This window comes from Lithobates pipiens, unplaced genomic scaffold (assembly GCF_037356315.1).
Source record: "Lithobates pipiens isolate NorthernLeopardFrog02 unplaced genomic scaffold, aLitPip1_a1.2 Scaffold_54, whole genome shotgun sequence".
NCBI classification, from domain to species: Eukaryota; Metazoa; Chordata; class Amphibia; order Anura; family Ranidae; genus Lithobates; species Lithobates pipiens.
In genome coordinates, this window is record NW_027507876.1 from 3,062,036 (window position 1) to 3,079,357 (window position 17,322).

At 40.0% G+C, this 17,322-nt stretch overlaps 1 protein-coding gene across 6 annotated transcripts in view; it reads left to right on the forward strand.

The window, feature by feature from the left end:
• CADM3 (cell adhesion molecule 3) overlaps window positions 1-17,322 on the forward strand; it is a 613,828-nt gene that overhangs the window by 424,348 nt on the left and 172,158 nt on the right. For all 6 annotated transcript variants that reach the window (XM_077467383.1, XM_077467378.1, XM_077467381.1 and 3 more), the window contains 2 exons: window positions 256-393; window positions 3,001-3,171. In XM_077467383.1, the coding sequence (XP_077323509.1) occupies window positions 256-393; window positions 3,001-3,171 (309 nt within the window). The remainder of the gene's footprint in view (window positions 1-255; window positions 394-3,000; window positions 3,172-17,322) is intronic.

A 17,322-nucleotide genomic window follows, 5' to 3' on the forward strand; every position in this document is an offset into this window, starting at 1 on the left:
GCGATTTTAACCATTTCCTGCTCTATAAGAAATAAATAATGAAAAAATGTTTACACTTTTAACATACTCTACTTAATTATAATGTATTTGAGTGTAGTTCTGTTTCTGTAAACTAATATATACTCAATTCCCTTTTTGAATTTTAGGCTGTAAAAGTTGTCATGTGCTAAGAATATCTGGCTCTCATTGGACAGGTTTTCTCTTTTTATGCCCTCCTTACATTGTCTTCAAAAATGTAATTCTGTATATTCATAGGTGTACCCCAGGAACCCAAGATAACCGGATATGATAGACCATTTAATGAAAAGGAAAATGCCATTCTGAGGTGCACAACAAGTGGAAGCAAACCCGCAGCCAACATTAAGTGGTACAAAGGACCTGAAGAGCTGGAAGGTAAGGAAAGGCATTCTACTTTTTATTGTGAAAATCCTGATATAATGTAGAAGGGTTAGGATCGCTGTATTTTTTTTTTTTTATGTCTGAGCATGGGACTTTAATAAAGCTGAACTAACAGCTAAATTCACAGATAAAATACATATATTGGGAGGTGTTTTACCTACCAAGGGGTTTCTGTCCATTGATTCCAGAGATGTTCAAAGCCCCCTGGCAGACAGCACAGCCAGTACGGAGACGTGACTTTTTTCGACTACATTTAGGTCATACGACTATGTCTTCTCCCTTCCTCCTACTTATGAATGGGTATTAAAGGAGGAGCAGCTGGTGAGACATTCCAATTCAAGCTTTAATTTCCCAACTATAGTTTTGCAGTGCACATTTGCTTATGATTGGATGCTGTGGGGCAACAAAGACAGTACTTAGTTTAGGCACTTTATCACAGACCTTTAGTGGAATGCACTCATAAGGGGCTGATTTTCTGAAGGCAAATAGACTGCTCACTATGCAAGGAAAGTTGCCTTTTGCAAAGGAATTTGCCACAGAGCTTAGCGTAAGTGGTGTAAATTTGGTTTGCAAAAAATCCCCATCATGTGAAAATAAAAAAAAAAAAATTTTGTCTGCAAATGATTGGATAATGGAGGTTAGTAGGGTCAATTCCCTTACAAAGTGCAAATTTCCTTGCAAAGTGAACAGTTGATTTGCCTTTAGTAAATAACCCCATAGTTGTTAGATGTGACCTTTGTGATCACAGAGATTGTTTTTTTTTTTTTTCTTTGTCAGTCTTAGCAATATGAATAGTCCAAGTGTTGTAGGGCAGCTTGTGGAGGAAGATTTATACTAAAACAAATATTTGTAGTGTGGGAGGAGGTCTTCTCTGAGTGTGCAGACTGTTGCCTATATTAGGGGATGACATACGCTGCACTCTTCAACACAGCAGCAGCGATAAGCGTTTTTTTAAGCCAAACTTGTCTTCTTCATGCTTCATTTTTGAACATTTCAATTTTGGGTGTATTTGCCCTTTGATGTTAAAATCTGAACATGTTGCTGAAAAAGCACAGTTAAAGTCCACTCACTGCTGAAGATCAAAGAGCCAGTTCCATCTCTTCTCTAAAACAAAGTGACTAACGGTTCTTAAGGCTTATGTTACCATCTTCAAGAGCTAGGAGTCAAGGTGACAATCGCTACCCAAGCTTTTTTTTTTAAGGCTACAAATACTAGCACAAAACTACTGGGAAGCACACATCTTAAATAAATGAAATACTAGTCTAAGAAGAACGTGGGAAGACGATGTAAAGATTACAGATTCCTTAGAACTTGAATTCCAAAGCTTGGGTCTAAGGAGAGGCCCCAAAGGCAGTCGTATCTACACCCACAAGCTGCTCCACAGCTGTTCATTAGTGATATCACATTTATTAGGGGGTACATCATAATGCCATTGTGTATTTTTATTCTTTTTGTATTGCTGTGCAATTATTGGATTTTAAGCAGTGGGTTTTGTTAGATGATCATGAGAAAAAATAGTGTAGCCCCCATTGACCTTGAAGCTCTTTAAGCTTCCATATCACATTGACGAAATACATGGAATAAATAAAAAAATGAAAATGATAGCCAAAACATTTGCTAGGAAGCACCAGGGCAGTGTAATCTGCTGAGGCTGCCCGCCACCTTCTTCTGTGCTAACATCTATGTGGTTTTGTCCACCAGCTTCAGACACCCTGCAGGGCTCTTGTGAATAATGCCTGCCAACCACCTTCAGAAAGCCTCTATAGCCACTCTAGCATCTCCCAGCCTGCCCACCACCTTCAGAGGATTTCACTTGCCAATCACCTTGAGAGGGGACCGTAGACCAGGGCATCCGGAAAGTATTCACAGTGCTCCACATTTTCTTATATTACAGCCTTATTCCAAAATGTATTAAATTCATTATTTTCTTAAAAATTCTACAAACAATACCCCATAATGACAACGTGAAAGAAGTTTGTTTTTAAATCTTTGAAAATGTATTAAAAATGAAAAAATCCCATGCACATAAGTACTAACAGCCTTTACTCAATACTTTGTTGAAGCACCTTTCAGTCTTTTTCAGAATGATCTTACAAGTTTAACACATATTTTTGGGCAGTTTCTCACATTCTAGTTTGCAGGACCTCCCAAACTCCATCAGGTTGGATGGGGAGTGTCGGTGCACAGCCATTTTCAGATCTCTCCAGAGATGTTCAACCAGGCTCAAGTCTGGACTCTGGCTGGGCCACTTAGGGACATTCACAGAGTTGGGCCGTAGCCACTTTTTTGTTATTGTGGCTGTGTGCTTAGGGTTCTTTTTGGCATAAGGCTGTATCATAACAAAATGTGGAAAAAGTGAAGTGCTGTGAATACTTTCCAGATGCACTGTAACCTCTGGACACGTATGAGAAATTAAAATAGAGAAGCTATGAGTGTCCTATCGACAGTCAGCCTTATTCCCTGGCCAGTTTTGTTAAATGCAATGCACCACAGTTCTGCTTTAGATGGCATGTTCATCCTTAAAGCTTTGTCTGAGAAAAGTAATTTGACTTTAGGACTTTATTTGTCGCATGATCCCTAAACCTAGTTTTTTCCTCTTAGGAGCACGGAACTCTGAGACAAGAGATCCTAATGGCAAAACCTTCACCGTTGTCAGCATCATCAGCTTCCCAGTGACCAGAGAGGATGACAAGGTTGAAATCACCTGCACTGTTGGTCACGAGTCAATGCCCAACACATTCAAATCTTCCAGCCAGACTCTTCAAGTCTTATGTGAGTACCCTTATACCTTTTCACATGGTTGTTTTTTTATTGGCTTCTCTGATCAACCTTAGACCTGTGGAGAATAACATAGAGTTTGAATAGCAGTCAACACCTTTAGCCAATGTACTGCAATGGAGTGTAATTAATGTCAGAAAAGACACAGAATTGAAAAAGATAGAGCAATTTGGAAATTTTGAGCTGGTTCACCACTTTGAATAAGAATTGCTTTGAGATTCACACACTATGTATTGTACTGAGTGCATCCACTGTAGACTGATTAACCACTTTCAGACTGGACCAATTTGCTGGTCAAAGACCAGACCACTTTTTGCGATTCGGCACTGCGTCGCTTTAACTGACAATTGCGCGGTCGTGCGACGTGGCTCCCAAACAAAATTGACGTCCTTTTTTTCCCACAAATAGAGCTTTCTTTTGGTGGTATTTGATCACCACTGCGGTTTTTATTTTTTGCGCTATAAACAAAAATGGAGCGACAATTTTGAAAAAGACGCATTATTTTTTACTTTTTGTTATAATAAATATCCCCCAAAAATATATAAAAAAACATTTTTTTCCCTCAGTTTAGGCCGATACGTATTCTTCTACATATTTTTGGTAAAAAAAATCGCAATAAGCGATTATTGATTGGTTTGCGCAAAAGTTATAGCGTTTACAAAATAGGGATAGTTTTATAGCATTTTTATTAATAATTTTTTAAAAAATTTTTTTTACTAGTAATGGCGGCGATCAGCGATTTTTATTGTGACTGCGACATTGTGGGGGACCCATCGGACATTTTTGACAAATTTTTGGGACCATTGTCATTTATACAGCAATCACTGCTATATAAATGCAGTGATTCCTGTGTAAATGACACTGGCAGTGAAGGGGTTAACCAGTGGGTGGCAGTGTAGGGTTTAAGTGTTCCTAGGGGTGTGTTATTAACTGTGGGGGGGTTGGGCTTTCATTTAGTGAACACTGATCTCTGCTCCAATCACATGGAGCAGAGATCAGCGTCACTAGTTGCTAGGCAGAATGAAGAAATGCTGTTTACAACGGCATTTCTTCATTTGGCCGCTCCGTGAGACAATCGCGGGGATGCCCGCGGCGATCGAGTCCGCGGGTCCCGCGACCGGACTCACAGGGGTCCCCACCAGCGCGGGAGCGCGCCGCCGGTGGCGCGCTCCCGATGGCAGGGCGGCAAATTTAAAGGGATGTACATGTACGCCTATTTGCCTGCCCGTGCCATTCTGTCGACGTACATCGTCGTGCGCTGGTCGGCAAGTGGTTAAGTATGATAGTCCTACAATCTTTTAGAGATTGAATCAGTTTTAGGTAATGTGCATACTACCACGTTGTGGCTTTGATTCTCTGATATCTTTAGGAGTTAACCCGTTTGAATGTTTATAATTCAAATTTTTGATTATTAGACACCATGAGATGCCTGCTATTACCTTTACAAGCCAGAAAAGCCTAGCGTATGCCTCTCTCTGATACTGTTACTTTCCTGACTTTATGACTAAGCTCTGCCAAATGCTGTTTCCCTATCGCTGCAGCAGTCTCATTGGACAGTGGACAAATAGTTGGCAGGGCTCAGTGAATAAACAAAACTAGAGCGAGGTACAGAAGATGTTTTCATGGTTGATAAATTAAAAAAATAAAACAGTTATACTGAGCCATCTACAATTAGGTAGAATTTTTATACGTTTAAAGTTGTGTTCAGTTTAAGCACCCTGACTATCAGTATATGATTTGTGGCAGTTGAAAGCATAAAAAACCAAGAAACTGTACTTCGAAGTGCACTGGTGGAAATGTCAAACTCCTCTGGGACAACATTTTTGAAACGTATCGCCTAGTAAAGGCCCACTAGCCCTCAAATAGTTCAACTGACCAAACCTCCTTGTCCCTACACTATGAGGTCCAAAACCCTTCTCCATGTGCACCATAATTCCCAGACATTGGAGGTCCTAAACTCTCCCCCGATCGAACAACTGGGTCACTGAAATGTGCCGTGTAGTGAGAATGGAAAAACTGACTGTGCCTATCTTTACAACACGCAAGACCAATATAATGCATTATGAAATTCCTTCATGGACACACTGGCATTTAAGTCTCACTTTTCCATGATTCCCCTTTACCTGGACTTTCTATACCGGCCTTTAGATCGTTATCTCAACTGAAGCTAACCTGAGTTTCGATATAAATTTGGCCTTGTGGACCAACCTACCATGGCAGGGACACCCAGTCTTCTTGATTTTGTTTTGCTTCTTTTTCTCTCTCTTTCTCTCCACTCCTCCACTTTCTCCTATATTTTCCTTGGTCTCCACTCCCAACAGTGTCTTTGGGCCATCTGCCTTTCAAACAGTTTTAATTATCCAGCCTGGTTTATATAATTACTGTGTAGCTGTGTCCACAACCTTATATAGGTATAGGTGTTCACCACTTCCCCCCTTTCTTGTATCATTTGAACTTGGTAAAAATGTATTCTTAAAAAAAAAAAGAGAGAAATGGAAACTGACTGGGTAATGTGATTTACGACCACTTGGGTAGTCTGGACAGTGAAAATGAATGCCAACTGAAATAAAAGCATAAAAAAATAAATTGCATTCATTCATTTATTTGGGCCAATGCACTTACTGTATGTCTACCTGCAACTAACTTTTGTTTTTGGTTGACATGGCTCAGAAGTGTATGTCATACAGGGTGCAGAGCTCAGGAGTGTGTGTCACATGGCTCAAGGGTGCATGGCTGAGGACAGTTGCACAGGGTGCATAGCTCAAAAATGTTTGTCACATGGCACGTACTCCAGATTCATGCACTCTTGGTATCCCCCCTCCCCCAATCCCCCTTAGTACAAATCTCTCCCCCTATAGTTTTTCTGCAACCCCCCCCCCCCCCCTTTTTTTTTTTCCAGTATTATGCTCTCTCTCAGAGAGTCCAGTTAACAGTGTCTAAAAAAACCTGCTATAAACAGCGCTCCAAGAACATATAAAGTGCAAAAGAAACAATATGTGCTGTATTAAGGTCAAGCAAATATGCAATAAAGTGCAAACGTGATCTTGTGCAAATAAAAAACATGATACAAGAAGGAGAGACACCTATAGGTGTAGGAGTTAAAATATGATTTAATCAAAATAATACAATGGCAACTCACAAGAGTATGGGGTAAAACAGGCACATCTTTAAAGGTGAGAATCCCCATGAGCCTTTCATCAGTAAGATGTATCACCATCCACTGGCTTCCACCATGTGATAGTATTCCAGCTGTAGGAAGTCGGCCACGGAATGGAATGGATTCCAAAGCGAGGCTTGAGGTGCAGGAGGAGGGTGGCGTGGAAAGATGACGTGACTGGGATGCAACGTGTTTCAGATCGTGCATACTGCGAATGTCCTGGCAACCATGCGCCTTTGTCAAGCTCAGCTTTTTCTTGCGCCTTGTACTATTTGTTTAAATATAGTGAGTGAAAAAGTCCATAGTGAAGTAAATCAATCGATCCAAAAAGTGCACCATGAATAAGTAAACAGGTAAGGGGGTCCGTCACCAGCAGCACCCTCACAGGCAAGCCTCTTACCAGATATGCTGGACCACAAGTTATAATGGTCAAACAGGCAAAAACAGCTATATGTCCAAGGGGGATACCATAAGGCAGTGATGGTAAACCTTGGCACCCCAGATGTTTTGGAACTAAATTTCCCATGATACTCAACTACACTGCAGAGTGCATGAGCATCATGGGAAATGGTTCGCCATCACTGCCATAAGGTGACTAACCTCTGTGCAAAAGATCTTGAAGTATGATCAGACTTGTCTCCATGCATCAAAGTAGACAATGGTACCGAGTCCTGGCAGCGCTGCCCTTCTCTACGTGTCATTTGACGCTGAGACACAGGGGGCCATGTCCTGTGTCTCATTCTTTATTCACAACTGAACGCGGATCTTTATAATTTTTTATTGTTGATAGGTTTCTATGCAGAGCTGCACCAGATTGTGTACTCTCCAGTTTTAGTAAATCAACCCCTATGAATTATAGTTATGGGAAATACTATTTCTATGGCTAGCGTTATGAACGTAAAATATTGCTGGAATATCTCACCAGTACAGGCCAGGCATTCATAAACCAGGCTTCATTGTATAATAATATCTATAAGGTAACCTTTGACTATAATGCTGTACAGAGTGCTACGTACTGTAACTGCATACGGGAATTGCCTGAGCTTACATGGACATTTGACATTTAGACATTGACATTTACAGGGCCAGGTCCAGAACCCATCATTTGGGATTTAAGATTGTCCAGATAAGGTTCTATTTTCAGTCATTTCAAGTTCCGTAATATTTATTCTGAATTGCATTTTAAAGTGGTCTTTTTCTTTGAGTGGTCTTGGCATTTATTTCACAATTGCAATTTTGAAATGCTTTTAAGTTGTTATATTAGGACATTTTCTTTGTATGGGGTATTTCTCTTCAAACCTACAACTCTTCACCCGTCTTTCATATCAGCTACTGATACTTTGTGCAATATTTCTTTACTGAATGGACATCATCATAGAAAACACAATCATCCATGGACAGTTATTAAATTAGTTATTAAGTTGAATTTTAGCTGTACTCTTTACTATTCTTCAGAATAATATCTCATAATTCTCAGCACAACAGCTACAATGTAAAATTGTGAAATTCAGTCTCTATCTATCTATCTATCTATCTATCTATCTATCTATCTATCTATCTATCTATCTATCCATCCAGTGTATACACAGTAGTTTCTGTAACTGCAATTGCATTAACATTTTTACAAATAAGTTTCAGCTAAATTTTCTTCCTACATTTAATTATTTTCTCTGAATATCATTAAATATAACTAATTTTTCAACACATTTAATTACAGTGTATGAAAATGCACAGTTTTAAATCTAATCAAATAAAATTAAAGTGTCATTAAACCCACATCCATAAAAAAAACTATCAATAAATGGTGTATTACACGCTGTTCATACTCAGTCACTATGGGATTTGGTTTCTGTATTCTGCAAAAAAAAAAACCTGGTTGATCTCTCCCTCCCGTCCATGTCCCCAGTGCAGTTGTGGATTTTGCAGAGAAGTATTGGTAGCTAGTGCACATGCTCAGTTTTCAGTGAGTTTTCACGCTGAGCATTTCTTTCTTATCACATCTGAGCAGCCCATGTGATTTTAGAGGGACTAGCCGAACACAATGGGGGTGGGATGTTGCATCTTGATTGATGGAGGCTTCACCTCCCTGTTATTCTAAGACACAGACTGGAGGGTGTGACACAACATAGGACTGGCAGAAATGCACCCACACCATGTTATTTGCAAAAAATAATAAAGATTTGATTTCAAATATATAATTGTATGACAATCTAAAACAGTTGATTGTTTTTATTGTAAGGCTGATCAGCTGTTACCCATGGGTGACTGCAATGACACTCCAAGGGTGAATGAGGTCTGTATCCTTCCCATACATGTCACCAGGAAAAAATCGAGAGGGACACACACACTGCATAAAGACCACTCTTTTTTGTCCTAGTAAAGTAGGTAAAAGCTAGAACCCTGTCCTAGTAAATTAATTATCGCTACTACGCTAATAAGAGTATGATAATGTACTGTTGTCCTGTCAATTTTGAAAAGAAAAGGCAGAGGGTCTAAGACAACTATGGACTCTCATGGTATGGTAAGGACTTGCAACTGTGTATGTAAGTTCTTACCGTACCATGAGAGTCCATAGTTGCTTTAGACCCTCTGCCTTTCATGTCTTAGTGAAGTCGGTAAAAGCTAGAATCCTGTCAGATTTGGATAGCTGTTTTTGTCCAGTTAAAGAGTTTTTTTTTTACTTTCTTCCTTGTCAGCTGACAATGTCATCAATGGGTCAGGAAGTGAGAGGAAATCTCTCGAAAGAGAAGTCCCTCATTGGTCAAGTTGCTCTTGCCTTGGGTTGTCCTGTAGTTCCCCTACATGTGGGTCATTGTATCATTGTATCACTGGTATAGTTGCTTGCAAAAGCACAACTGCTAGTGTATCTCATCTTTGGGCTGTCAAAAAAAAGGAGGCTGCCTGGTAATTGCCTATGGCTTTAGGCAACATTCCAGACCTAACCCATATGTGCATATTAGCAGTTCCTCCCAGCTTTAGAAACTGAAGCAAAATTGTAAATAGGTTATATTTAGGAATTTAACCAGCTCTACATATTGTTCAGTTCTGAAACTGCTCCCTTCAGCTCTGAAACTATAGAAACATTTTTTGTTTAGTCTGCGCTTCTTCTGCACATTTGTCAAAATTGAAATATATAGAGTGAGCACAGCCTATGGACTCAGTACTTCTCTATATCTTCCAGGAATTGCCTAGTACAGTAGTCCACCCCATTTCTTTAGGGCAAACTCACAAATGTCTGCTTTGGTGCATTGCGTTACCGTATGTAACATTCAAGAAAGTATTTTTACTGACGCAACATACCACAATGCACAGTAGTGAGTTGTAGAGGTACATTGTGGTGGCATTCAAAATGACTATTACGTCATTGAAATGGCCTAAATGAGCCCCTAGATCAGGGGTGCCCAACCAGTTGCCCAGGGGCCACATGTGGCCCACGGAGCCCTCTGATGTGGCCCGCGACCTCCTGCTCTGGGATGGTGGTTTGACAAGCCCAGATCGCAGGTTGCCGACCCACCATCCCAGAGCATCAGTGTTGTAAATGAAGCCGGCGGTAGAGAAAGCAAGAAGCTGGAGAGCAGAGCCACATAAGCTGATGCTTCCTGTATAGCGCCAGCTCCTGTCACAATCGATGCCAAACACACTCTGCCTGGGACAGAAACAGCCGGGGAAAACTGAATGGAAGACTGTTATTAAAGGTGTGTTTGTTACTGAAATAGGTGTATATATGGGCATATCTGTTCTTCAGTGGTTACTAGGCTGCTGTTAAACTAATCCCGCACCTGTGGGTTACCTGCACTGAGCCATAGACTTCTGTTATTACCTGTGGGTTTGGGGCGCTTTTCAGAAAGTGCACTATACCATCAGGATATGATAGAAGTCTATGGCAAAGTGGCATCTAACCTGCAGGAAAGCCACAGGTGTGCATGGCGCATCAGTGTGAAAGCAGCCTTAGGACCCAATCGGACCCTGTATTCACCTCTTACCTTCAATCTGATATGCTAAAAAAAAAAAAAACAGAAGGGGAACCGTCCCCTTCCATCAGATTGAATTGGAGGGTTCATAGAGTAGCGTGGGCTGTGTCCATATCCGTTCTGCATATGCAGTGTAGATACAGACCTGTCATCCGCCCATTACACTTATTTTGGCCCGCGACCGGTTACCAAGTCGCTTCGATGGCCCTCGCTCATCAAAAGGTTGGGCACCCCTGTCCTAGATCATAAATGTGATCATCTGGAAACCCATTTTCTTTGCCAGTTTGTACTGCAGATGAGGTATTCCCTAACACACATATTATAGACTTCTTGTCTTTCACATACAGAAATGTATCAAAGTGAATCAAACCACCATGTAAGGAGGAACTTTACCCTACCTTGTAAAATTTTTATTTCTAATCCCTACAAATTTTTCCTCTATGTAACTAAAAAAACATACTACCTTATGAAGTCCAGCATTGCCTTCCAGCCCCAAGGCCTTCTTCATCACTCAGCTCACGTGCCTCTATTTCAGCACAAGATCCCACACATGTACAAACTCTGCAGGTCTCTGAGACAGGCCAGAGTCTTGTGGCATGTCTGTGTATGCATAAGCTCAGACCACCACAACTCTCTGACAGTGCCCATAGACTATACCCATCCCGGCAATGTTCAAATGCTGCAAGGCCTGTTGGACAGGCAAAAGACCTGTGGCATGTCTGCCTATACACAAGCTCAGACCATCGCGACTCCCTGACACATGTGCATACCCAACTGCCAGAAAACTGTGGCAGTTGGCTATGCACATGTGCAAGTTCCTGTACTGAAGTGTTGAAATACTGCCTCCTGGTATGTGACTTAGATATCCAAGGAGGCAGCTAGTGTCTGCATACATCATCCTAGGTGATGAATCGGGATCTGCATCCATTCAAAAATACTGAAAGGGATTTCATGTTAAGAAATCCAATTATGTAAGAGGAAGAGGGAAGGAGGCAGAAGAGAGGAAGTGCAATTTGTGGTTAATGGTCCACTTTAAATTCAAACTAGCCTTCAAATCATTGCTTAGGCTTCGGGAACCAGACCTAGCGGTCCCCAAGCTGAGTGAACTTTTAGATATCAAAGTCAGTGCAATTTGATTCAATTTGGGTTCAAGGAGTCAACTTTCTACTTTTTATAGTGGATGTGACCAATAATTGAAGGTCCTACTTTTTGGAACATATAATGATAGGCAGGAACATTGAATACTCCAAGGTGGACAGCAGATATGCTGCAGGCCTCTCCAAGGTCTGTTGGACAGGTCAAAGACCTGTGGCATGTCTGCGTATATACGAGCTCAGACCACCACGACTCTGTTACATTATTCATAGACTACCAGAGACCTGCGGCAGTGGATCTGCACATGTGCAAGTTCCTGTACTTAAAGGTTGAAATACTGCCTCCTGGTATGTGACGTAGTTATACAAGAAAGCAACAAGTGTCTGCATATGTCATCCTAAGTGATGAATCAGGAAGCGCATCCATTCAAATATTCTAAATGGAATTTTATGTTAAAAAAAAAAAAAAAAATCCAGTTGTGTAAGAGAAAGATGGGAGGAGGAGAGGAAGTGTAATTTGTGGATAACGGCCCAGTTTAAATTCAAATTAGCTTACAAATCATTGCTTAGGCTGCCGGAACCAGACCTAGCCGTCTCCAAGCTGAGTGGACTTTTAGACATCAAAGTCAGTTCAATTTGATAAGTTGGGTTCCGAGGAGTCAACTTTCTACTTTTTGTAGTGGATGGGGCCAATATTTGAAGGTCCTACTCTTTGGAACATGTAACGATAGGCTAAAGACTTCAAGGTAGACAGCAGATATGCTTTGGTAGGTAGAGCTTGCTGTTAAATTTCCTAAAACATGAATCCAGAAGCTACCGCAGCCCACCAGGCTCCCTAACTAAAATATGACTTTTGGATTGATTGATATTTTACGAGTAGTGCTTGTTGAATAGCATTAGCAGTTAACGCCTTCAATTGAACTCCTCATTTGACAACCCTTTTGACCTTGCAATACAGGTAAATGCTGTGTAAAGGAACACCTTTACATGATTTAGAACTAGGTATTACTGTTTTATCCTGCTGTATGTAATTTGGCAGATCTCCACTTCTTTCATAATGCCAGTTACACTACGCTGAGTCACTGAGTGGGGTTTGTCAGTTCAACTGGCCCAGAGCCTTTCAAGCCATCAGCATACAGGTAATAAACGTCTCAAAGTTATTAGGAATGGCATGGGGAAAATAATGATAGTTGACTGAGAAATTGTAGCTTGTTGGAAAAATTTCTAAAGCTGTTTTTTTTTTTTTCTTCTTGAATTTATATGAGACTCTTGCAAGATATTCTTGCTGTACACAAAATGATGCTTTCCGGGGCATATGTGCTGAGTTTGCAGCGTGAGAATGGATTCAGTTGGCTTATCTCTGTCCATGGTGCTGAATGGAGCAGGAGTCATGCTGGTGCAGGCTTGCAGATTTTTTTGTGCCTTAACCTCTGCAGTTCCTGATTCATTTCCACAGCATAAGACCAGATGTTATGGTGGTTGTTTTAGAGATGTATGAGATGCTTTAGAGATGCTTAATACCAAATTACTTTTTACCTTTAAATTTAAAATATAACTTTATATATATTTCTTTTACAAATATGCATTTAATGGAGTACAGTGAACTCATTGTCATATTTAAGAAACCAGTAGTGAGATGATCGGATCTTTGTGACATGGTGCATTATCCTGCTGGAAGTAGCCAACAGAAGATGGGTACACTGTAGTCCATAAAGGGATGGACATGGTCAGCAACAATACTCAGGTAGGCCGTGGCATTTAAACGATGCTCAACTGGTACTAAGGGGCCCCAAGTGTGCCAAGAAAATGTCCTCCACACCATTACACCATCACCTCCAGCCTGAACTGTTGATACAAGGCAGGATGGATCCATGATTTCATTTGTTTACACCAAATTCTGACCCTACCATCTGAATGTCGCAGCTAAAATCAAGACTCATAACACCAGGCAATGTTTTTCCAGTCTTCTATTGTCCTATTTTGATGAACCTGCGCAAATTTTAGCCTCAGTTTCCTGTTCTTAGCTGACAGTCGTGGCACCTGTTGTGGTCTTCCGCAGTTGTAGCCCATCTGCCTTAAGGTTCTATGTGTTGTGCATTCAGAGATTGTATTCTGCATGCCTTGGTTGTATTGAGTGGTTGAGTTACTGTTGGCTTTCTATCATCTGGAACCAAGTCTGCTCATTCTCCGCTGACCTCTGACATCAACAAGGCATTTTTGTCCACACAACTGCCGCTCACTGGATATTTTCTTTTATCGGACCATACTCTTTTTTTTTTTTTTGTGTGTGAAAATTTGTAGAAGATCATCAGTTTTTTTTAAATACACAGACCAGCCCGTCAGGCACCAACAACCGTGCCACAGTCAAAGTCACTTAAATCCCCTTTCTTCCCCCTTGTGATGCTCGGTTTGAACTTCAGCAAGCCATCCTCACCATGTCTAGATGCCTAAGTGCATTGAGTTTCTGCCATTTGATTGGCTGATTAGAAAACAATTGAACAGGTGTACCTAATAAAGTGTCTGTTGAGTGTATTTTAGATATTTTATTTGGGGATTTTCTTTTTTTTTTTTTTACAGTAATGTTCCCCAGCATTCATTATTTATGTAGCACAAGCACGGATATTCACTCCTAAATATAATTTAGGCAGAAGCCTTCTAATTGTAATTTTAGGGCAACAGAAGGGAAAACTACTTCAATGTTTTCCTTTTAGTTTAGGAGATGCTTTAAACACTATTATATGTAATATTTACAATATTGCGTCAAAAAAGGATCTGCTTGATTAGAATAACATAAAATTGAATTGGGTTTGTGTGGACTCGAATCGATAAGATGGCACCATTTTCATAGATTTGCAATTGCAGATGGCTTAAATTGTATATTAACCCAAACATTTTATACATTACAGATTACCAATCATTGGATGTGGTAACTATATTTCTGGTTTTCTTTTTTTGGGTTTTTTTTTTTCTAGCTGGTGAGGAATCCAATAATGCACTTCTTGTCTTAAGCCTCATACACACGATCAGATTTTCCAATGGGAATTGTGTGATGACAAGCTGTTGGTGGAAAATCTGACTGTTTGTACGGTCCAGCAAACAAATATTTGATGGCAGGCTTTAAAATTTTCCACAGACAAATGTCGTTTGTCATATTTTCTGATCGTGTGTACACAAAGTCCGTCAGACAAAAGTCCAAAGTACAAACACGCATGCTCGGAAGCAAGGAGGAGCCAGAAGTGGTTGATCTTGTAAACTAGCATTTGTAATGGAGAATTAAAATTCCTGATGTGGCAAATTATGAAATCTCCAAATGCAGTGCACAATTCTCTTCTTCTTTAATGGGATAATAATGAAGCTGCTTTGTGTGGAATAATACTTGGCTATGTGTTTTACTTCAAATGACAGTTTGGAAGTAGGCAGTTACATTTAAAAAAATACAATAAATAAAAACATTTTTTACAAGGGACACCAACGTAATTGTATCTTTGATTTTATAGACTACAGGATAATGGTGTTTTGGTAACTTGCCAAAAAAAAAAAAAAGTAATAATAATAATAATAATAATATTCTTGATATCACTAGGAAAAAAAATCTTTTGAAAATTAGTTTGCCATAACTCCATCAATATCACCAGCAATTTTTTTTATTGTGCATTAAAAAAAGAAAACAAATAAAATTAGACATGCTATCTGCCAATAGAACTTAACCAAAAAGTCCCAAAATATAGAAAATATCACAAATCAAATCATTATTCAACCAAAAAATAAAATAAAAGCTTCATGCATGTGTCCTGCTTCTTAATATAGGGGGTCAACAATGCCAAGAGTTGGTGAAAGCAGGGGTCCGTCATCTGGAGATAATTCCGAAAAACATCGGAATTATTCTCCTGGAGCTCCCGCAGCAAAGGCATATGACATAATTGGTCACGATTAATAAAGCAACCAATTTTTAGTCCAAGAACTCCTCCTCCTTCTGTTCCTGGACTTGGGTCAAAGCAATAACTCCAATGCCAATAATAAAAAAACACGTTATCTCCTCTGATTCCACAACATGTCTGGTTGCCGTTCAGAAACAAACTGAAAAGCACAAAATGAAAAGCACAAACTGAAAAGCACGAAATGAAAAGCACAAACTGAAAAGCATGAAATTAAAAGCGCGAATCAACACTCACCAAACTTCTACTAACACAAAATGAGTATATATGTCATATGACGCCCAGTCAGGATAACTGAACCACCGCCTGGCCATCATTCTGCTATAGACCTGGCGGTAAGTGGTTAAAGTCGATCTTCACTCCCCCAATCAGCCTTGACTGTTAATCAATGTGCAGATAGCATTAATAAATAGATAGGAAAGTATGTCATATTTACTTGTTTTATACTCTTTAATTTTTACGTTTATTCAGTGTCTTCCTGGTTTCTTGCCTAAGCAAATAATGTCATACATCCCAGGAGTCTTCAGGAGTGGAGGAGGGGTTTTCTGAGCTAAGTACACCTCCTGCCTGCACGTCCGAGCTAAGGGCAGATGGATTCCAGGAAGTAAATGCTACATGACCCTTACCCAAGATGGCCACAGCCAGAAATGTTAGGGGGAGAGGGGTGTTTTTCAAAGTGATTTCTCAACAATATAAAGCATGGAGACATGGATGGGGGGAGTTTGCTTTGAATATTAAAATCAAATTAAATAGCATTTTTGATTTTGGTGCTCAGCTGCAGTGAAGATCCGCTTTATATCATAAGATTAATATCATGCACATTTATCTGATTTCGTATCTAAAAAAAAAAAAAAGTTAGGACTATGATTTTCTGTTCTGATGATTTTTGTTCTCAGTAGTTAAGTATCTGAGACTTAAGAACCCACAGACCTGAGATATCATTCTTCAGATCTGCTAATTTGGCCAGATCAGGTGATGATCTTGTATCTGTGAATCTGTTTGATGCTCGCTGGCCAGGAACTCAGAAGAAGAACGATCGATCAGGTAGCTTTGAAAACCCATTGCATCTTGGCCCTGCTCCCCTCGCACAGGCATAAACATGAATGCTCTCCCAAGCTGAGTTTTTATGTTTATGTAAGAGCTGGCAGATAGTGTTGCCAGAGGGTGGTCAGATTGTGCTGCACATCTGGCTGATCTCTTATTCTATGGGAAGTCGTTTTTTTCTTTGGTGATCCAACAACGAGGCCAACAACGAAAACATACAAGACAGCATGTGACCATAAAACCTGACAATGTTACCATGCAGACAATGAAATGACAAAGGAAATTATCTTTCTGATCCATCCAACAATTACAATGCAAACCACTCTACATTCATTGATTTTTAGGTTATTTTATACAATATACTCAGTACTAGTTACATTGTAGAAGGAACTGTTATATTCTACATTATATCCTAGCTATGTATCTAAAATTGTCAGTTATAGGCAACTGCATTAATAGTCAACAGCCAAACCTCTGCCAAATTTTTAAAGTGGACCTATGGCCTGGCTGTGGACATTTCAGTATTTGCAAATACTTAACAAACAATATATAGACTATAAAACAAGTCCCCACTAACCTCTGTAGCTTTAAGAACTATGGAGCAGTTCATTACAAATGGGAGCCTTTGTACCATGTGCTTCACAATTTGCTTCTACGCTGCCCTCATCCTCCTGAGATACCCAAGTCATGGATCCCAGGAAGCTTTGATGTTGTCTAGAACACACTGGAGTTGATTTACCAAAATGTGGAGAGTGCAAAATTTGGTGCAGTTGTGTGTGGTAGCCAATCTGCTTGTAACTTCAGCTTGTTAAATTAAGTTTTGACAAAAAAAAAAATGGAAGCTGATTTCTATGCACAGCTACACCAGATTTTGCACTCTCCAGTTTTAGTAAATGAACCCCACTGTCCCTGAGCGGTGAAGCGTCATTGAGGGCTGGCTGCAA